The sequence below is a fragment of the Trichechus manatus genome, unplaced genomic scaffold, assembly GCF_000243295.1.
Source record: "Trichechus manatus latirostris isolate Lorelei unplaced genomic scaffold, TriManLat1.0 scaffold00138, whole genome shotgun sequence".
In the NCBI taxonomy this organism is placed as follows: domain Eukaryota; kingdom Metazoa; phylum Chordata; class Mammalia; order Sirenia; family Trichechidae; genus Trichechus; species Trichechus manatus.
In genome coordinates this window covers 1,072,035-1,093,039 of record NW_004444074.1, presented here as the reverse complement: position 1 = coordinate 1,093,039, position 21,005 = coordinate 1,072,035, and the positions used below count along the sequence as shown (strand labels likewise).

Genomic DNA, 21,005 nt, shown 5'->3' with positions numbered 1-21,005 from the left:
TCTTTTTGGGGTGATGAAATGTTCTTAAATTGATGGTGGTAATGGCTGCAAAACTCTGCGAATATATTAAACACCACTGACTTGTACACTTAAAATGCATGAATTGTATGATATATGAATTTTATCTCAATAACGCTATATAACAACGTCAAAAAGATCAGGGGAAAAAAACACAGGTGGTAACATTGAGCCTTTCTGATTAATTTTACATATTACTTGTACTTTCACTGAGAAGTTAATAAAATCACTGTGTTCCATTCAACAAACAGTAGTGACAACTTGAATTCCTTGTCAGTTCAAATTAGACAATTTATTGGACCTTCCTCTGATGTGAATTTAAAAAATTCTCTTGGAGACATACTTGACCAGGAATTTAAAACAGATCAACATGAATCCTGTCTCCAGATTCAAATGAAGGCAGGACCTAAATATGTCTCTGACACTCTTATGTCTGTAAGAAATACACAAGTCATTTACTAAGACCAAAAGGAATAACAAAAAAAAAAAAGGCCTAATATATTAGCAGAACTTATTCCTAAAGTACTCTGAGAGCCTTAAGGAACAGCAGGAGATTGATGAGACTTTATCTGCATCCTACCTTTCACTGAGTACGGTAATTAATTGGTTTTTTTGGACCGGCCCAATATGAAAATTTTCTTCCCATAGTACACTATGTACCTCTCTGCTTTAAGTTGCACAATAACTGCCATCTTTCAAGTGTATTATCTCCTTTTCTACTTTTAGTATTTCTGATGCTTCCAAGCCATTTGGATCACAAACATTTTACACATAAACAACTCAAACCATATATCATTCTTATAATTTTAAACAATGAGTGTTCTATATCTTTGAACTAAAGCACTCATATCTCACAAGAATTAGTCCCTCAGCCTCACATTAAGTTTAAGAAGCAAGCATCTGAACTTGAGTTAAAGCTGAAGGTTATGGGACCCTCTATGTTTGGGTAGATCATTTAAAACAATACTACACGCCCAGATTCCAATGAAACAAAGCAAATGCAAAACTAAGTAAATAAAATAAACATAAAAATCACAAGCCAAACTATGTTTGTTTATTGTTGAATCATTTTACTGTTGAGAGGGTGAAGTGAGGGGAAGGAGTTCAGATGTCACCTCCAGCGCATCAGTGCCAGGCTGCCAAGCACTTACGATGTCAGAAACAAGGTAATGAGGTAATGTCAGAATAAATGTTTTTCTAAAATAAATGTATTTTAATTCATTACATGCTTGATATCATTCTAACGACACCAAGCAGCTAAACACCACCACCACAACAACAAAATCACATCCTCAAAAGTTCATGACAGCAAAGATTTTCTGCAAGGCAGTTTTCTACTCTATGCGTGAAACCTTTCTTGTTATGACTCACTGAAAATTAAATATGCAAAACTCCAAGCTGAGCTTAGTTTTGTCTGTGCACAGAGACTTTTTTACTCTCATTCTTCGAAAACCTCATTTTGGATCTTGCTGCCAACACCAGAGAGAGGAAAGCTGGCCAACAATTCCAAATATAACACGCGGAGGCAAATGTTACAGAAATCTGTCTGACGGGAAACGACCATGCTGAGGTCTGCTGAGGTAGATGCACTACTCAGTCAGACTGTTTTGGTCCCTCAGTCTGTTTGGAGCAAAATGCCATGAGAAAGCAATCAGAGGAAACTATCCTGTTTCCAGTCAGCCTCATTACTGATGCCCTGTGGTACTAACTTTATCAGGAGAACTATCCCACCCATTTCAAAGAGAAAGATGGGTCAGCCAGCAGCAACTAAAGCTCCATCAGTCATTCTAATTTCTTACCCATTTTTAGGGACCGGTCCACAGAGAACAGTATTTCCAGAAAGTTCAGTATTTGGCATGACAATTACGATGGAGGTCACATTCACCAGGGAACACTTAAAAACATCTCTTTCCAATTCCCCAGGGGCAGGTTTAATAATCCCTACTACCACTCTGAATAACTGATAAGCCAGTTAAACTTGGATAAAATGATTACACTATCACTTAAACAAATACAAAAACATCAGCTCAAGTTGAATTCTTCAGTAAGGCCATGGTACTGAGCACCAAAAAAAACCAAACCCGTTGCCATCAAGTTGATTCTGACTCATAGCAACCCTACAGGACAGAGTAAAACTGCCTCATACAGTTTCCAAGGAGCACCTGGTGGATTTGAACTGCCCACCTTTTGGTTAGAAAAGGTAACTCTTAACCACTAAGCCACTAGGGTTTCCGGTACTGAGCACAGGACAATTTGTTTCCTCACACAGACAGAAGATCATCACAGAAAACCCAGGAATAGGGGTACCAGTCTAATTGGGAAGAGATGACTGTTCCTCATATAGGGTGTTTGCCTCTGAGAAAAGACAGGACAAATAAAACAACTTATTTGACCAGTCATTTCCTCCAACAGTTTATCTTAGAAAGATACCCTCTGGTTTATGGCTATGTCATTTAGCCCAGGAGGTAAAGTTTGCCTAGAATCACTTCTGGAACATTTTATCAGATCCTGTTCACTGTGAAGCAGGCTGGCAAAGTACACTAGAGCGTAAAAGAGGACCTGTCTCACAGAACTTTGAAGGGAGACCCACAGCAACTATGACCTACAGCGTTTGCAAAACTCCACCGTCACTCTTGCACATTCTGGGAAACAAGGGAAATTATCATTACTATCCTTGTCTAAACAATTCAGTCTTAGCCAGTTAAAATGGGGAAGTAAGAGAAAATACAACCATACCTCCTAACCTCACTTCCATATGGCACGAGTAAACAATAACTGGGGACAAATTAACGCAAACACAACGAGGAATCAAACTTTTCTGAAACATTATTTTGATTGCTTGACTTAACTATTCTAGTTGAGTTAGTTAATGAAGTACGTCACTCATGTTGGAAAGAGTATGGGGTAAGCCTGTGGGATAAGCCTTACTTCTGGAACGAAACTCATCTAGGGAATTCCTATTTGAAAGACGGCTTCCTGTCTTCACACCAATACTTAGCATGTTTTGTGATTTGTATAATAATTCTGATAAATCAATGGTACATCCAGTTCTGGCATCTTCAAAAGGGAAATTGGTGATGTGAAACAAGCCCTACCTCATTTAATAGGACTCTCAAATCTCTGTTTATCAGTTTCCATTCATGTTCTCAAAAAAAAAAAAAAAAAAGTTGTATTCAATGAAATGCACAGTCTGGGCAAGAATCTCACCAGCAGCTAAAAAGGAAACTTAATTGTTACAACTTGACAAGACTTACACTCATCTAATTAAAAGATTCAGAGGTTACCTTCTAAAGTTTAAAAAACCCAGTCTCAGGCAAAACCAACAGCACGCTTTTTCCATGCCCGACGTTTCTAATAAACAATTTCAGCTTTATTAAACAAATGAGACTGAAGTTAATAATATAAATCCATTGCCGTCAAGGTGATTTCAACCATAGTAACCCTCTAGGGCAGAGTAGAACTGCCCCATAGGGTTTCCAAGACTGTAAATCAATATAGAAGCAGACTGCCACATCTTTCTCCCATGGAGCAGCTGGTTGAACAACCACACGGCCAAGTGCTTTACCACTGCACCACCAGTGCTCTTTAAAGATAATATAAGGCTTATCAAACTCTCAGACTTAACATGGGAGTCACCAATCTTGATTAACACCAACTTCATTTTATGGGTAAAACATTAACCCACAGTTTAAATGCAGAAATCTACAACTCAGTCTTTTTATATACATCAAACAAGCACAATAAAAAATGTACCAACTAGGAATAACTGGTAAGCAACACAACACATCCAGGTACAAATCTCTCCTGTGCTCAACAACACAGAAAACTTGATCAAAGATATTTTCTCCAGGTAGATTACACCTTATAAGAAATAAAGCCAAAAAACCACAGACCCTTCTTGCTGGTATTAGTCACTTCGTAATAAAAATTTTAAAGCCAGCAACAAAGCTTCCTCCAGGATAATCATTTTTGTCTCTGCAACATTACAAACTAAGATGGGATGCATTCCTGGGCAAAGGTATCCTGGCAATGGTAATGGGACACTTCCTACATAACTTCTGACCACAGGCTTAATTTGCCCAGTATCAGTCATCTATCTGCCTAATAAGTGTTTCAAAACTTGCAATTAGTACAAATACACAGTAGGCCCTATTCCAGAAACCAAGAGATGAAATGTGAATAGAACTGTGGAGAGAGCTTGAGGAAAACATTTTTTTAAACAGAGGGCTAAAAAAGGCCCCTGGTTAAGGAAAAACAAAACCGGTGGGAAGAGAACTGTCCCCTCTCCTTCCCGCTCTGTCCAGCCCTTCTCCTCTCACAAACGCCTGCCTCAACTGTTGCTGAACACAACACCCAGCAGAACAAGAAGCAATCAATGTTCTCTATGCTGATGTGGGATCTTTTTTTCTTTTCTTTTGGGGGTGGAGTGTGTGTATGTGTGATTTCTCCCGGCAGAAGGTGAAGTTTAAACTCTTTCTTGCCAGACTGTTCTGGGCTGAGCTGCTGAGGATCAAGCAGCGGGTGATCAACCCAGGTCCCTCCCTCTCTCTTCGGTGTCTCCCCTCCCCTCCCGTTCAGTAAAGGAAAAAAAAAAGGGTACTGATTTCCAGCTCTCCGCGCCTTAAAAATGCCCTCCCGGCTCCACCGCACACAATCCTGCCCCAGCAGCAAAGAATTCTGCGGCGAAGGGCTCGCGGATCCAGAGCGGAGAAGTGAAATCCGCGCCCAAGGGCAATTTTAATTGTCTAACCGGCCCGATTTCCTAAGAGGCAGCAGCACGGGGAGGGGAGGGAGGCGGGAGGCAGCTCTGAGAGGCAACAGGGGGCAAGCGGAGGCAGAGAAAGGGAACGAAAGCGGCGAGATCCCTTGCCCCGGCCCCCGAGGGGCTACTACAGAAAGGGCTCCGGGACTACCACCACCGCTCCCCGGGAGACGTTTCCAAATCATATATGCGGCCAAAATGGCGCTGAGAATAAAAATATAATTTAAAGGCAGGTCGCCATATTGTAAACAGAGAGACAGTGAAGAGGCGGGCGCGAGAGACACCCTCCATGATTTCCTCTACAGCCGCAAGCGCCTGGTCGCCCGGGTCTGGACCAAGGAAGCTGGGGTGGCCCACGGGTTCCGCGCCCCCACCCCGAGGAGAGCCCGGCCGGGCAGGAGCCAGAGGGCGGCGGGCGCGCGGGCAGGCGAGCGGCACAGGCTGGGCCCGGAGCTCCTCCCCTTCCTCCCCCGCCACCGCCGGCCGTGCTCGCCCGGCTCGGTCCTGGCTCCCAGCGACTTCCAATCCCAGATGGGGCTCTCCTCACTCCTCCCAACCCCCACCTCCGGTCCGGACCCACTGCCGCTCCTCCCCCCAAAAAGGCCAGATCCGAGGAGACACCTGGGGGCGGGGAGGCGCTCGCACCAGCGGCTGCAGAAAGTCAGCTAGCGGCTGCAAGCGCCCGTTATTTCGGCAGGCAGGGCCAGGCGGGTGAAGGAATGTGAGGAGGAGGGTCTGCCAAGGCGCTCCAGACGGGTCCCCAGACCTTACCAGCACTGGAGGTGGAAGGCGGCCGGGCAGTGGTCGCAGCACAGGAGATCCCCACCTTCCTTGCAGCTATCGCAGCTGTCGTGGTTGGTGGCCCTGCCGCTTCTCCGGGGCTCCTTCTCAGGCTTCCGACTCCGCTTTTCCGCCTCGTCCGTCTTGGGGGGAGCCAGCAGAGCTTGGATTTGCTGCACATACATACAAAAGGCGTGTGTGCACACTCGGAGCTCCCGGGCGGTTCGTCGCCCCCTCAACGCGGCTTCACCGTCACCCACCCCTCTCCCCCCTTTTGTCCTTCTTCCTCCCATCCAGGCTGCTCCCAGAACCTCTCGGGCCCCGGAACCGGGGGATCCCACCCTAACCGCGTTCCTGCAGCACGAGAACAGCTTCTTCCAAATGTGGAGGATCAGGATAGGGGGATGGGGAGAGGATGCGCGGTTCCCTTCTCGCCACTTCCTTGTATGGACAGCGGGGGACTCCAAAGCCCGGCTCGGGAGAGGCCCGAAGCCGGGTACCCGGACGTGCAGGGGGAAGCACAAAGGGACCGACAAAAAGGGGGTGGGGAGGCCCGCCGGTGCAACGAGATGGAGTGGGCTGGCGCGTCGGGAGAGCGAATCGAGGGCGTCGGGTAGGTGAAACTGCGGCAACGTCCTCCGAGGCTGAGCCAAGCCCCCCAAATTGCAAAGATGGGAGGGGGAGGGTGGGTAAGGAGGACCCCCCCCCCGGCGGCCCTCAGGCGCTACGAGCTCAGGGCCGGCTTTGTGGGGCGGAGGTTCCCTCTCGACGCTGAGGTAAGGGGATGAGGAGGGCCACTCTTACCTCCATCAGCCCCCCCGACGTGTCCAAGTCGTACACGATCGTCTTGGTCTCCATTTTCTCCCACATTCATCCACCTCCCGGGCTGGGCGCTCTCTGCTCCGGCCCCCCCAGCCCCAGAGGGAGGGGGGAAGCGGGGGGAGGGGGCGCTCCTGACCCCGGCCCCTCTTCTTTTTTCTCAACACGGGTCCCGACTTCCTCGCCCGGGCTCCCCCCCACCCCCCGGCCCCCAGTCCCCGGGACGGCAGCGTCCTCCCCACGGGCCGTGAGGGGGGAGCGGCCCCTCAGCCCCGGCCCGGTGGCTGGCTGCACGGTGGGTCCCGGCTCCGGGGGTCAGGCCTCGGCGGGGCCTAGTCCCACAGGCTAAAGCCGGCGCTGGCGACTGCTGGTCCGGCCGGGAAGGCTGGCGGGCGCTGCCATCCCGGGGTTGGGGGTATCGGAGGGGGGGGTGAGAGGTTAGGTGAGGTTGTGGTACGTGAGGTGACTGGGGGGAGGGTGATGGGGGGTGGTCCCCGGGCTCCGCCTCTCGCCGCCGCCGCCGTCTGCGTCCCGGCTGCCGCGCACTTGGCGCAAACTTACCGCGAGCGCCCGCAAAGCCACCCGCGCAGGCGCCCCGGGATCGCCGCTCGCCGCGCGCAACCGCAGTGACAGCCGGCGGCCGGGCTCCCGCGCAGCCGCCGTAAGGGGTACCCCCCAGCGCGCAGCCGCGCTGGCATTCGTCTCGCGCCCCGAAGCCCCGCCTTTCTGCCCTGCGCCAGCGCATTGAGATAAAAGGGCGGGACGTCAGGTCTCGCGCAGGCGCCTAGGAGAGCTTGCAAGGGTCACAGCGCAGCCGCAGGAACCTGTGGACGCTTCATCCATTGGTGTTTGTGTATAGACCAAGAATACTCTGCTCCCGCGCAGGCGTGTTGGGGGTGCCTCGCCTCCGGCCCCACAACAACGCAGCCGCCTCGCGCGCAGGCGTATTGTCAGCTACTGGCCCTCACAAAAATGCTTCTCTTTTCGCCATTTTGGTAATGGGATGTAGACCATGGTGCCCTTGGTCTTCAGGCATGAGCAGGAAGAAGCAAGAGTAGCATTCATTGGAGTTGGTAGGCTGTCAGTAACAGCAGTATTTCTACGGATGTTTTATTGGACTGTTTGGTTTCAGCGTCAGGTGTGGCTGGACCAGGCCGCCATATTGGTAAAGAGAAAAGAAAAGGCCATTTCAACGAAAACGCTTTTGGTAGCGGGTTGGATGGCTGCGGTTCCCAGTTCCCTCCCGCTCCCGATTTAATTTTAGCCCAAGCATCCCTGCCTTGCGTGGTGATGGCACCACGGAGAGTTCTGCCTGCCCGTTACTACCCTCTCTTGAATACTATCTCTGCGAACTGCTCTTCAAGACGAAGCCAAGAGCGGAGTTCCTAATGCCGGCAACGCCCAGCCACCTGCCTAAAGCGAACTTCTATTCCCAGTTTGCAATGCGCCAGTGGTCCAAAGGGCGACGGGAACGCGTTGCAACCTGGAAGCAAGAATCGCGATAGGTCTGATGGATTGTGGGAGTTGTAGTTCCTTGTGCGTGTGTTGCACGCTATGACAGGATGGACTCAGGAAAGATCTGTTTGCCTGCCAGGAAGGGATACTTATGAAAGCTGGAGTACTGCATGCTGGCATTTGTAGTCTGAGGTCCTCACCTCGAATTCTGGGCGGGACTTCGCGCTTCACTCTTGGGCGCCTGCCGCTGGCCTTGGCATCGCTGGCAGAGATTGCCAGTTGTCTCAGCCTGACTGTGGATGAAGAAGTGGAGAAGGAAATCACGTCATTGTGCCTGACGCTAGGGGTTTAGTTGGCGTTGTTGCCAGGTAGCTGTGCCCTACCCATCTTTGATGTTGAGGCACACTTAGCACCCTTAGAATCGTAAAGTGAGAAAGGGTTTAAGAGACCATCTGAATTAACACCTTCATTTCCACATGTCCAGAGAGGAGCAGTGATTTGCCTAGGTCACTGTCTTAGTCATCTAGTGCTGCTATAACAGAAATACCACAAGTGGATGGCTTTAACAAAGAGAAGTTTATTTCCTCACAGTAAAGTAGGCTAAAAGTCCAAATTCAGGGTGTCAGCTCCAGGGTAAGGCTTTTTCTCTGTCCACCTTCTCATCAATCTTCCCCCGGACTAGGAGCTTCTGTGCACAGGGACCCCAGGTCCAAAGGATGCGCTCTGCTCCTGGCACTGCTTTCTTGGTGGTATGAGGTATGCTGGCTTCCCTTTCCTTTTTATCTCCTGAGTGATAAAAGGTAGTGCAGGCCACACCCCAGGAAAACTCCCTTTAGATTGGATCAGGGGTGTGACCTTAGTAAGGGTGTTACAATCCCACCCTAATCCTCTTTAACATAAAATTATAATCACAAAATGGAGGACAACCACACAATACTAGGAATCATGGCCTAACCAAGTTGACACATATTTTGGGGGGACACAATTCAATCTATGACATTTCACCCTTTGGCTCCCCCAAATTTCTAGGGGTTCAGTGCTGTGGGGCATGTAGAGTTATTCCTTCTAAAGTAAAGGGTAAGTTATTGCGTTTGACTCCTCCCACAACTAAAAATAAGGCACAATGCCTAGTGAGCCTCTTTGGATTTTGGAGGCAACATATTCCTCATTTGGGTGTGCTACTTGGGCCTATTTATCAAGTGACTTAAAAAGCTGCTAGTTTTGAGTGTGGCCCAGAACAAGAGAAGGCTCTGCAACAGGTTCATGCTGCTGTGCAAGCTCCTCTGCCACTTTGGCCATGTGATCCGGCTGATCCAATAGTGCTTGAAGTGTCAGTCGTGGATCGAGATGCTGTTTGGAATCTTTGGCAGGCCCCTATTGGTGAATCACAGCCCAGACCCTTAGGATTTTGGAGCAAAGCCCTGCCATGATCTGCAGATAACTACTCTCCTTTTGAGAAACAGCTTTTGGCTTGTTACTAGGCCTTAGTAGAGACTGAATGCTTAACCATGGGACACCAAGTCACCATGCAGACTGAACTGCCCGTCATGAACTGGGTGTTGTCTGACCCATAGAGTCATAAAGTTGGACGTGCAGAGCAGCGCTCCATCATTAAATGAAAGTGGTATATATGAGATCAGGCCAGAGCAGGACCTGATGGCACAAGTAAGTTGTATGAGGAAGTGGCCCAAATGCCCATGGTCTCCATTCCTGTCACATTACCTTCCATCTCCCAGTCTGTACCTATGGCCTCATGGGGAGTTCCTGATGATCAGTTGACTGAAGAAGAGAAAACTCATGCCGGGTTTACAGATGGCTCTGCAAGATATGCAGGCACCACTCGAAAGTGGTCAGCAGCAGCACTACAGCCCCTTTCTGGGACCTCCCTGAAGGACAGTGGTGAAGGGAAATCCTCTCGATGAGCAGAACTTCCAGCAGTGCACCTGGTTGTTCACTTTGCTTGGAAGGAGAAATGGCCAGATGTGCAACTGTATACTGATTCATGGGCTGTGGACAATGGTTTGGCTTTTTGGTCAGGGACACGGAAGGAACATGATTGGAAAATTGGAGACAAGGATTTATGGGGAAAAGGTATGTGGATAGACCTCTCTGAATGGGCCAAAAAAAGTGAAGATATTTGTGTCTCATGTGAATGCTCACCAAAGGGTGACCTCAGCAGAGGATGATTTTGATGATTTTGAGGGTGACCTCAAAATCAAGTGGATAGAATGATGCATTCTGTGGAAACCAGTCATCCTCTTTCCCCAGATACTCCGGTCATTGCTCAATGGGCTCATGAACAAAGTGGCCATGGTGGCAGGGATGGAGGTTGTGCATGGGCCCAGCAACATGGACTTCCACTCACCAAGGCCAACTTGGCTACAACCACTGCTGAGTGCCCAGTCTGCCAGCAGCAGAGACCAACACTGAGTCCCTGATATGGCACCATCCCTCGAGGTGATCAGCCAGCAACCTGGTGGCAAAGTTGATTACGTTGGATCACTTCCATCAAGGAAAGGGCGGTGTTTTGACCTTACTGGAATAGACACTTACTCTGGATATGGAGTTGGCTTCCCTGCATGCAATGCTTCTGCCAAAACTACCATCCTTGGACTTCCAGAATGCCTTATCCACCGTCATGGTGTCCCACACAGCATTGCCTCAGATCAAGGGACTCACTTCACAGCAAATGAAGTGTGGCAGTGGGCCCATGCTTATGGAATTCACTGTTCTTACCATGTTCTCCATCATCCTGAAGCAGCTGGCTTGATAGAACGATGGAATGGCCTCCTAAAGACACAATTATGGTGCCAGCTAGGTGGTAATACCTTGCAGGGTTGGGGTAATGTTCTCCAGGAGGCTGTATATGCTCTAAACCAGCGTCCAGTATATGGTGCTGTTTCTCCCATAGCCAGGATTCATGGGTCCAGAAATCAAGGGGTGGAAATGGGAGTGGCACCACTCACTATTACCGCTAGTAACCTACTTGCAAGATTTTTGCTTCCTGTCCCTGCAACCTTATGCTCTGCAAGTCTAGAGGTCTTAGTTCCAGAGGGAGGAATGCTCCCACCTGGAGACACATCACTGGTTCCATTGCACTGGAAGCTAAGAATGCCACCTGGCCACTTTGGGCTCCTTATACCTCTGGATCCTGCGGCTGCCTCCTGTTCATCTGATCTTCTGGTTCTTGGGACTTGAGCTATCAGCTTATCTGTCGATCTTGGGATTCGTCAATCTTCACAGCCTGTGAGCAGGAGCCCTGCTCTCTGACCTGCTGATCTTGGGTTCGCCAGTCCCTGCAGCTGTATGAATCGAGAGAAGCCTCTGTCTTGATCCACAGACTTGGGACATTACAGCTTCTACAATCACGTGAGACATTTCCTTGTTATAAATCTGTCTCTGTATATATTTATATGCTTTACTGGTTTTGTTTCTCTAGAGATCCCAGCCTAGGATAGTCACATAGTGAATTTATGGCAGACCTAGGAATGAAACAGATTTCTTGGTTTCTAGGCCAGGACACTGTTCACGACACCATGCTAACTGTCTCTGAGGAGTTGTTGCTGTTCCTTCTTTTGGGACAGTAATGAGAATGTGTTAGATAGGATGGGGCTGTCAGTATATGCAGTCTTAGGCTTCTGTTTTTCTGACTTTTCTGATGATCCTTTTGGTACCTTGAAGGGTGATAAGTTTGTAGGGGGGTGTCATGTAAATTGCTGTCTGCTCTCTACCAGCTTCAGCTTACAAGAGACATCTATGTCCGTGGTTCAGAGATGTGGCCCTCATAGAAGGGAGGGCCGAGCTAGATTGCTTGTATGAGAGTGGTCAGACCCCCTCTCTCTTGGGGCTGTATTTCATGTGACAGGCCCTCTTAAATTGGGACCTTATGTGCTCTCTCTCATTGGCTTCCTTCCTATTTCCCAATGCCCAGCTGTGCTGCTGTGTCAGCCTGAACGCATCATGGGGCAGATAGCCATTGGCACGTGCCAAATGAGCAAGGCTTTGCTTTGATCAACACCAAGAGTTGCAGGTGAAAACAGGAAGAGGCGGTGGGCTAAGGAGAGAAATAAGACTTAGCTCTGTTGACAAGTGCCAGGGAACTACTCACTACATACACCTTCCTCTTGAAACTTGGAGAATGAGATCGGCCCAGCGGTGCCAGGAGTTGGTGCCACCTTGGAGAGCTCCAGCCCTGGCTGTTCAAGGTAGATTGAGATCTAGCAGGTGGGCTACAAATGCCTTGAGAAGTGACCTCTTGTGGCTATCCTGGACACTGCACTCTGCATGGACTGGACCTCTGCATCCTTCAGGGTGGCCTGTGCTAGAGCTGGGGGTGGGATGAGGGTGAGGGTGAGGGTGGGGAGACAGTCATGAGTAAGAAAGACCTCCCTGTTGCTGCTATTATTTATTTCAGGGATTTTGTCTTCTGGCTTCTGAGTTCCCATAACTCCCTGTTGCCTGTCCCTTTCTCTTACTCTGGAAAGCAGCCATGCAGGGCACACCTCTAAGCATGGATGTGCATGCTGGGGGGCCAAGGCTGGGCAAATATTCCTATCTTAGGAGGTGCTGGGACCACAGGGAAGGGGCATAGGAGCTGGGAGGGACCAAACCTAACAAACTTAAGCAGATCCTGCCCAGCTACTTCTTCTTGGAGCCCATGGGTAGGGCTTCTGCCTAACTTAGGAGCCAAGCATGGCCTCTGTCCTGACAGTCTGCATGCCAGACCAGGGCCTCATGCTCAGGGGTTCAGTCTCTGGTTCCTTTTCCAATTCTTCAGGCCTTGCTTGCTGGGAAAGAAGGGAAAGGAGAGATGCATCAGGCTTCCTGGGCCTTGTCAGCAGTCTAGTAGGGGGACTTGGGAATGTGTCAGCCTGTAGTTCTGGACCCAGCATAGAGGAGGAAATGGCACATCAGGCTGGATGAGCAGTTGGGTTCCTGGGCTCCCACGTCCCTGTGGCACCAGTCATTGGGGCGTCTCATTTCCTCTGCCATCTGTTGCACTGAACTTTTGGGGACTGTGGTCCCTAGCCCAGCAGCACCTGCAGGTGACTGTTTGTTTGTTTGTTTGTTTTTAATAAAATCTGGGGATGATTGATTGGTGGATCCAGCATGCCTTCTGGTTTCAAAGTCCACATCCTATTTATCTCCCACCTCCCTTCCCTCCAAGAAAGCACTGTCCACCTGGCCATTGCTTAGTTTTTTCAAAAACACCATTTTAATAAGGAAACAACAGAAATAAAAGATCATTCTCTGACTGGATCCCAGACCCCTATAATACATTACATGTACAAAGTGGCCTGCAGCCAGCTCCTGGGCCTCTATCTGGGCTTCTCTGACCCTCTGTTCCACGCCAAATTCCTGGGTCCTCTGCTCCTCTCCAGAATATGCCCGCCCAGTCCCCCTTTCCCAAAACACAGCGGCCAAGAGGGCAGCCTGCAAGTGGCTGGGGTTGCAGGAGGGACAAATGGGAAAGAGAATGTTTGAAACAGCCAAATTTGACATCAGGGGAAGACCTCACTCTCCTTGGGGTGTAGGGCTGCCAGGGGAGCAGTGTGGTGTCCTGCTTTGGTGTGGAGCATGAGTGCCCAGGGAAGCCCAGCCTGAGCTTGGAGTAGGGTCCCTGAACCCCTTAAACCCCTTAGAATTATCGCCTTTACTGGGAAGGCACAGGAGGCAGTTGTGTCCATTCCTGGGGCCTAGAGAAGAATAGAGACCTCCCCGAGGGGTTGGTATGGGCATGCCAGGACTACCCTGAGGCCACCCTGGAGACAACAGTTTTGGCCACTGGTGCTGGCCCTGTGAGGAGTGCCTGAGCTCAGTTTCCACCACCATCCTGTTAACCTGCCACAGGGCCCTGCATGCCAGGGCTGGGTGGTGGTCATGTGCAGAGAGGTGTTCAAGCTCTGCCTGGGAATTCTAGGCTGGAGGGCCAAGGCTGGGAGGGTCAGGAGAATGCTGGTCCTTGATTCATGTGCTCCAGCTGTGTTCTGCCCATCAGCAGATGCCCCCTGGCTTGGACCCAAGGAAGGGCCCTACGTGGGCAGTGGTGCCAAGGAAATAGGCCCTGGTGGGCATTGCAGGTGGGGAAGGGCAGAGCTTCTGGAGGGATTGGTGGCATCTCTCCCCAGGTGGTATATACACGAAGTGGAGGGACAGCAGAAAGCCAAGAGCCATGTTGATGGGCCGTGATGGAGGGCTGAGCCGGCTTCCTCAGGCTGCCTTCACCTAGATGGAGACTTCATATTCTCTAGTCTCCTACAAAGGAAAGAAACTGCTGGGAGTTGGAAACTTGTATAAAGTTTGCTAGGCCTTAATCCATCTTCCCAAGGAAAAGGGAGAGTCACAGGGCTCGGCAGTACCTTCAGGGTACCTGCCCAAGGGTACAGAGAATCGGGTCCTGGGTAGGGTGCCAAGGCTGGCCTGGGTACTTACTCCAGTCTCATAAGTTGGATTGTCAAATGCTGACTCCACGGTGATGCGGTCATAGGGGCGGGGGCGGGTCTGGGGCAGCTGCAGGGGGCTTTTCCCTTGGAGCCTGTGGGGACAGATCAGCCTGTAGGTCAGGAATACTGGGCACAGCTGGGGCCAGTAGCCCCTGGGTATGCAGGGCAGGCAGGGAAGCCAGACTCACCTGAAGAAATAGAAGTACACACCTCCCACCAACAGCACCATCGCCACTAGCGGCAAGAAGATGGCAGCTGCAATGTGGGCAGCATCCAGGGTGCTGGAGGCAGCAGGTGCCTTGGCAACTGAAAGTACAGAAGGTGGGATTGGGGCAGAGCGCATATCCCCTTACCCCTTCCCAGGGGCATCTGGCCACCGGCTCCCTCTAGCTGGCTAAGAGCAGGGAAGGGATTTTTGCCCTGCTAGTCCCAGATTTCTCTCTTTCTCTGCCCTTCCTGGGAGCTATGAGAACCAGGGGCGGGGAGACCACTTCCCTGGCACTCAAGAGTGGGAGCTCACCATCCAGGCTGCGGCCGCTGTAGAACCCATCCAGAGAGGCTGGAACAAGAGGGGAGGGCCAAGGACAGTGCATGAGCCCAATGGGCCAAACCACTAAGGCAAGGAATGGGGGTAGTGGGCTGATCATGGGAAAGGTTTGTCCAAGGAGAGCCCAACCCAGCATTGTCCTGGTGATGCCAAGTCAGAAGGATCTGCCAGAGACTGGGGAGAGACCAAGGGTAACATGAAGGGGGCATGGGCAGGGGTTTCTGAACATTGGGCATCTTTGCTAGAGCAGCCCTATGGGCCAGTCAGGGGTTCTGGGGGTGGCAGGGCACTCACCAGCCCTACAGGTGGGTGGAAGGTCACTCCAGTGCGAGGGGTGCCCGGGCACACACTTGATGCTGGCCTGGCCCTTCAGCACATAGCCAGGGGCACATGAGAAGTGGATGGTGGCCCCTGCTGGGTGTAGTTGCTTTTCAGGACTGCGGGCACCATTCTCGGGGGCACTGAGGCCGTGGCATGGCTTGAACTGTTCCACTGCAAAGCAGGCAGAGCCTAGTGAGGGTGCCAGGCCTCCAGTCTCCAAGGACTGCATCCTCTATCCGCTACCAGAGGCTTCCCCTCCTACCCATCTGACACTTACAGAGACATTTGGGGGCCCGGTCACTCCACTTGGGGCTGCCGGCCTGGCGGTCATGGCAGGTGAGGATGGCACTACCCGTCAACACAAAACCCTGGTCACAGATATACTGCACAGTGGCCCCGACAGGAAACTTGGGGCTGGATATGAGGCGTCGGCTGTGCTCCACGTCCCCTGGGTCATGGCAGGAAGTCACTATGGGGGGTGATGGAGGAAAATAAGCCCCAGGAGAACTCATCAAAAATCAGTTCACCCTGGCTTTCTTCCAGGCCTGCCAACATCTTCATACCATATAGCTCCACTCCCTATTTATCAGTCCCTACCATTGTGCTGATATGTCCCCTTATTTGTTCCCTTCCTATCCATCAGAGTTAACAAACACTGATTGCCATCTGTCAGGAATAAAGCATTTGGAGTTCTTGGCTGATAATCCTATGAAACGGTATCATCCCCATTTTACAGATGAGGAAACTAAGGCTATGAAAGACGAAGGAACTTCAAGGATACCAGTAATAACAGCTGGAGTCTCTTCAGAATCTGGGAGAAAGGCTTGAAGGTAGTGTTGGGCAGGGAAGCATGCAGACAGTGGCATCACTAGGAGGGTGCAGGGGTTGTGGACTGTACCAGGTGACACTGTCAGAGAGGTGGCACAAAAATGACTGTCTATAAAATTTTTGTGCAGTGTTTTAGCAGAAATTTATTATTTTTTATAAAAATATCCCTGTAGTTATAACAACAAAAACATTTTTCGTAAGCCCAGCTTACATGTATCAATATACCTACAAGGCTAAAACTCTATGCTAATTTACTTTTTGAACCTTCTAATGCCCTCTGGTCAGAGCTGTCATTATTACCCAATTCCAATGATGCTATGAATCACGTGGTTTCATCTGCACATGCTACAAGCGCACACTGTTGTTTTTGTTGCTGCTGGTGCTCTTATGGTTGCTGATCTGTCAAATTTTCTGGTGTTTTAGCTACAATATTGTGGTAATTAGCATGGGGGGGTGACACCATGAGCTACCACACTGGGTAACACCAACTTTAGTGACGCCATGCATGCGGAACAGGTACACTCACCCCGCTGGCAGGAGGGCAGGTCCTCACTCCAGGTTAGGTCCCACTGACACATGAGGACACTGGATCCCACCACTTGGTAGCCGGGGTAGCACTGGTAAGTGACCACGGTGCCGTGCACCAGCTCAGGCTGTGATGGGCTCTTCCAGCCATTGGGGATCTCAGGCAGCTCCGGACAGGTGTCGTTGCGGGGTACCTCTGGAGGCACAGGGGCAGCAAGGTGCCGGCCCTCAGCTAGCACCAAGGTGACTCTGTGCTTGTCCACCTCACTCAGGGTAATCAGGCTCTTGCCAGTTTATCCTGGGCTCTGTGAGTCGGAATCGACTCGACAGCAACAGGTTAATGGGTTTTAGCCTAGCCTGGCATGCTCAGTGATACATTGCTCCCTGCTCAAGGGCCACTCCTTGCCTGTCCCTGACATCCTTCAGTCTCCTAGATTCCAGGATTTTCATCTATACTTTGCCCTTCCTTCCAAAAGCACTGTGGCCAGTTCCTCAGTCCAGAGAGATGGGGCCAGGTAAGATGGGGGAAACTGTCACTTCTATTAAAGATTGTCAGAAACCCCTAGAAACCTGTTTTTGTTATGAAGTTCTTCCTGCTGTCTAACTTAAGTCCCCTCTGCTGCAACAGAAGGCTCCTTTTCTCTTATAAGGCCCTCAGGGAAGATGGAGAGCAGGGCCAGCTTCCTTTAGGTGATACCTGTAGCATTTCAAGCATTCCCTTGTCAGGTGGGAGCACTCAGGCTCTTTGTCGCTCTGGTCTCTCTGACTGTCTATGGTGTGGGGTCTGCTCTCAGGTACCCCTCCTCCCCCAGGCAGTAGAGTGGGGCAGGGGCAAGCTCACCAAAGAAGTGGATGACAAAGCCCTGCTGGTAGCTCAGCACTGAGGCCCCAGGGTCCGACTGAAATTGGATAGTGACGTCAGCCATGGAAGTAAAGAGCTTGAAGTGGCCACGGGGCCCTGAGTACTGGCCCAGGACCCGGGCTGTCAGGTCATCGCCGTCATAGAAGGTAAGCACATCACCAGGGCCGACACGCAGCCTGTGGAGGAGGACTGTCAGTGCAGGTCAGGCCAAGGGGCCTCAGGAAAGGCTGGGCAGGAGGGCTGGCTTGGCCTGGCCCTGTGGGCACTCACACTCGGACGTCCAGCATGATGCGCTTGTCCTCCTCCACATGCACACCCCAGATGCAGTCCTGCCCACGGCCGTAGGGCTCTGGCCAGTTGGGGGAGAGCACCACGCCAGCTGAGTCTGTGATCTCTCCGCTGCACACGGCTGGAAGGCAGGGGAGGCCCGGGAGGCGCGTCCCCTCCGCGTTCCCCCCAGTGCCATGTCCTGGGGTTGCTACCTGCCCACAGGAGTGCTTGCCCATTGCTGGGAGCCCGCCCCCTCTGTTTGAAGCTTGAATCACACGTCACAGTGCTCCTGTGCTCCCAGGCTATGTGGCTGGCTCCCTGGTGCCCACCCTGCTCCCTGCTCCCACAGGCCCATCCACTGGTGCCTACTGACCTCGGCAGGCTGGTTCTGTCTCATTCCACTGGGGGTCATGGGGGTCAACACATTCAATGATGATGGACCCCTGCTCCAGGGTGTAGCCAGGGTCACAGCTGAACTCCACAGTGGTACCCACAGGGTAGGAGGGTGCACTGCTGCTGAAGTTTCCATATTTGACGAAAGGCTCATAGCAGTGGCCCTGCTGGAAAGCTGTAAACCATAGGGTGCAGCCCAGCTCAGCCTCAACTGGGGCAGACAAAGTGGGCAGGCATCCTCCTGCTCCCCAGGGCCTTTCTCTTCCTGAGTACTGATGGGCAAATTTATGTCCTGGCTTGGAGCAAGGGACAGAGCCAGCCCAGGACACCTATCCTGATTGTGCTCAGGAAGCTATCTTAGTCACCGTTGTATTGCCAGTCAGTGCCTAGTTTGGTGCTTAGTACACAGTTCAGTCAGTCCAGTCCAGTTGCCATCGACTCGATTCCGACTCATGGTGACCCCATGTGTGTTAGAGTAGAACTGTGTTCCGTAGGGTTTCCAATGGCTGATTTTTCTGAAGTAGATCACCAGGCCTTTCTTCCAAGGCACCTCTGGGTAGACTTCAACTGCCAACTTTTTGATTAGCAGCTGAGCGCTTAACCATTTGTGCCACCCAAGGACACCTAGTACACAGTAGGTGCACAATAAATGCTTCTTTAAACAAATAAATGAGCACGTGCATGCATAAGTGGTTCTAGAACATCTTGCAGAAATTTTCCTTCCCTAAGAGTTGGGGCCTTCTCTGCTCTTCCAACTCTGGAGAGTTCATTTTCTTGGACCAGAGGGGAGGGGCAGGGAGAAGGGACCTAAGTGCCAGGTGGGCAGGGGTAGAGTTGCAAGGGGTGATGGAATGGAGGCAGAGAGGAAGAAGGTGTGAGAGAAGAGACCCTTGGCTCGGAATCCCCTGTCTTCTTATCCCTCCAGTCCCCTCCAGCCCCCTACGCCCCCTGGGCAGGCCCAGCAGGCTCACCCTCATAGCGCAGGGCCATGCCTGCAGCTGCCCCACTGCTGTCAGTACTGAGCTCCACAAAGAAATGTCTGCCAGAGCTGAGCAGGCCCTCAATGGGCAGGTATTCCACCTCGTAGGAATCGTACACAGGCGGGGCCTCCACGTTGTCTCCATTGTGGATGATGAGCCTGGGCCAGGAGAGTGGCAGCTGGGTGACTGGTCCCTGACCCAGGTAGGCTGTGGCCCCAGGCCTGGGTACCACCCCTCCAGCAGGGTATTACCAGGCAGGCACTCCCATCCCACTGGCACAGCCCCTCACCTGTCGTCATCCTCTGCCAGGGAAACCTTCTCAAAGTGCAGGTGCAGCCGCTGGCCCTCAGGAGCCTCAAGCAGCCAGTGGCAGGTGAGGTTGTTGCTGTAGTTGCCCGGGAAGCCCGGAGAGACAATGCGGCCAGTGGTGGCATTGCGAATCACCCCACCGCAGGCAGCTGCGAGACAGGGACCAGGATACTAGGCCAGGACCCTGACTGGATCTGAGGTAACCTGCCTGCTCTGGGCCCTAAAAGACCCTCCCTTTCCATCCCAGCTCTGTGCCCTCTGCATGGGGCAGCAGGGAGGTTTGCCTCCCTGCTATCCATGCCTTCATGGTCTCAAAGGTCAGTCCTTTATCCCTGGGTCCCTGAAGCTCCAGGAAGCCTGGGCTCACACCAGAACCCTACCTCTGAACATTTCACACCTCTAGGACTATTCATGTGCAACTCTCTTGACTGTAGGTGGATCTGCCACTGCCTGGCTGTGTGGCCCTGGGTAAGTCACTTCCCCTTTCTGCTGACTCCTACAGGAAGCCTTTCATGATCTCCCCAGGCAGGCTTTATTAAAGCCTCTTACCTTTGATGCCAACCTTCTTGGGTACATCTTCTATCTCCAGTCATGCCATTTTTCTAAAACCAGTTATTTGCTTGGGTATGCCCCTTAACTAGGACCTCCTGGGGCAGGGGCCAGGTCTTTTTAGGTCAAACAGAGTTGGTGTTGGTGTTTGTTGAATAAAATGTGCGAGTGAATATAAAAAGGGGGACAGGGCTAGATCAGGGATAACAAACACCTGGTATGCGTGCCATCCACCCCTAAATCTGGTGCCCTTAGCAGACATTGCTGTGCCAGCTGGTGGCTTGAAACACTTTGTGAAATAGTTCTCCAGGTATCACTACCACTGTCATCCCTGGGCTGACCTCTGGTGCCACAACTGTCTTCTCTTTCTCTTCTGAGCAGCTCGCCTGTCCCCATCAGTGAGGCTTGCTGGGTGACTTAGCCATAAACTCCTGCCATTAAGTGGTCAGAGAAGGGCCTCAGGCAGGAGGAGTGTGGCTGGTTATAGGCTGCCCTTTCCTCTCCTGGACACAAAGCCCGGGGCCCTTCCAGCTTTCAGAGTCCAGGCTGCCATGACTGATACGCGGTACCTTTGCCTTTAAATGATCAAGGCGACAGAATATTTTAACCCAATAAAGTTCTCGGGGGAAAAGGGGTAAGTTTCTTCTCTGCAGAGACAGCAGAGCCACCTTTCTGCTTGGTCTCAGAATGGAACTGCCCTTCAAATTTGATCATGCTCCATCCTTTGCTTAAAATCTCTCAGTGGCTCCCTATTACCCTTAGGACAGAGTCCAAACTCAAAATGACATTCAAGGCCCATTATGAAGGCAACTTCTCCACTCAGCTTCAGCCTCCTCTCCCCACAGCCCCTTTCCTTCGGGCACAGCTCACTCTGTCCTCACTATGTCAGGCTGTTTCATGCCTCCACACCTTTGCATGTGCTGTTCCAGGAATCCACCCCACTTCCTCTAGCTAACATTCCTTTAACCTTCCTTGCCCCCCTCTCACTCTGGATCAGCTCTTCCTCCCTTGGGTCCCCCCACCCCACATTTGCCCCATCACAGCACTTTCTGCACGGCACTGTCCTCACTGAGCTTCTTGCCAGTCTTCCCGTTAGATGGGGAGCTTCTGGAGAGCAGAGACCACATCTGTCTTATTCATCTCT

The 21,005-nt window shown here is 51.4% G+C and overlaps 2 protein-coding genes across 3 annotated transcripts in view; both read right to left on the bottom strand.

The window, feature by feature from the left end:
* PHF12 (PHD finger protein 12) overlaps positions 1-6,964 on the bottom strand; it is a 39,920-nt gene extending 32,956 nt beyond the window's left edge. Inside the window, exons 1-2 of one of the 2 annotated variants that reach the window (XM_004385356.2) lie at positions 6,365-6,964; positions 5,552-5,733 (exon numbers count right to left, since the gene is read on the bottom strand). In XM_004385356.2, the coding sequence (XP_004385413.1) occupies positions 5,552-5,733; positions 6,365-6,430 (248 nt within the window). In that variant the 5' untranslated portion in view covers positions 6,431-6,964. Of the gene's footprint in view, positions 1-5,551; positions 6,166-6,364 lie in introns of those variants that run through there. The other variant, XM_023739627.1, reaches the window with a different exon arrangement.
* A 6,072-nt stretch (positions 6,965-13,036) lies between these two features.
* Positions 13,037-21,005, bottom strand: part of SEZ6 (seizure related 6 homolog) — a 46,360-nt gene continuing 38,391 nt past the window's right edge. Inside the window, exons 6-17 of the mRNA XM_004385354.1 lie at positions 19,293-19,461; positions 18,995-19,161; positions 18,004-18,198; positions 17,631-17,769; positions 17,340-17,536; positions 16,500-16,694; positions 15,423-15,614; positions 15,119-15,316; positions 14,798-14,836; positions 14,466-14,583; positions 14,267-14,369; positions 13,037-14,089 (exon numbers count right to left, since the gene is read on the bottom strand). Of these exons, the coding sequence (XP_004385411.1) occupies positions 14,060-14,089; positions 14,267-14,369; positions 14,466-14,583; positions 14,798-14,836; positions 15,119-15,316; positions 15,423-15,614; positions 16,500-16,694; positions 17,340-17,536; positions 17,631-17,769; positions 18,004-18,198; positions 18,995-19,161; positions 19,293-19,461 (1,742 nt within the window). The 3' untranslated portion in view covers positions 13,037-14,059. The remainder of the gene's footprint in view (positions 14,090-14,266; positions 14,370-14,465; positions 14,584-14,797; positions 14,837-15,118; positions 15,317-15,422; positions 15,615-16,499; positions 16,695-17,339; positions 17,537-17,630; positions 17,770-18,003; positions 18,199-18,994; positions 19,162-19,292; positions 19,462-21,005) is intronic.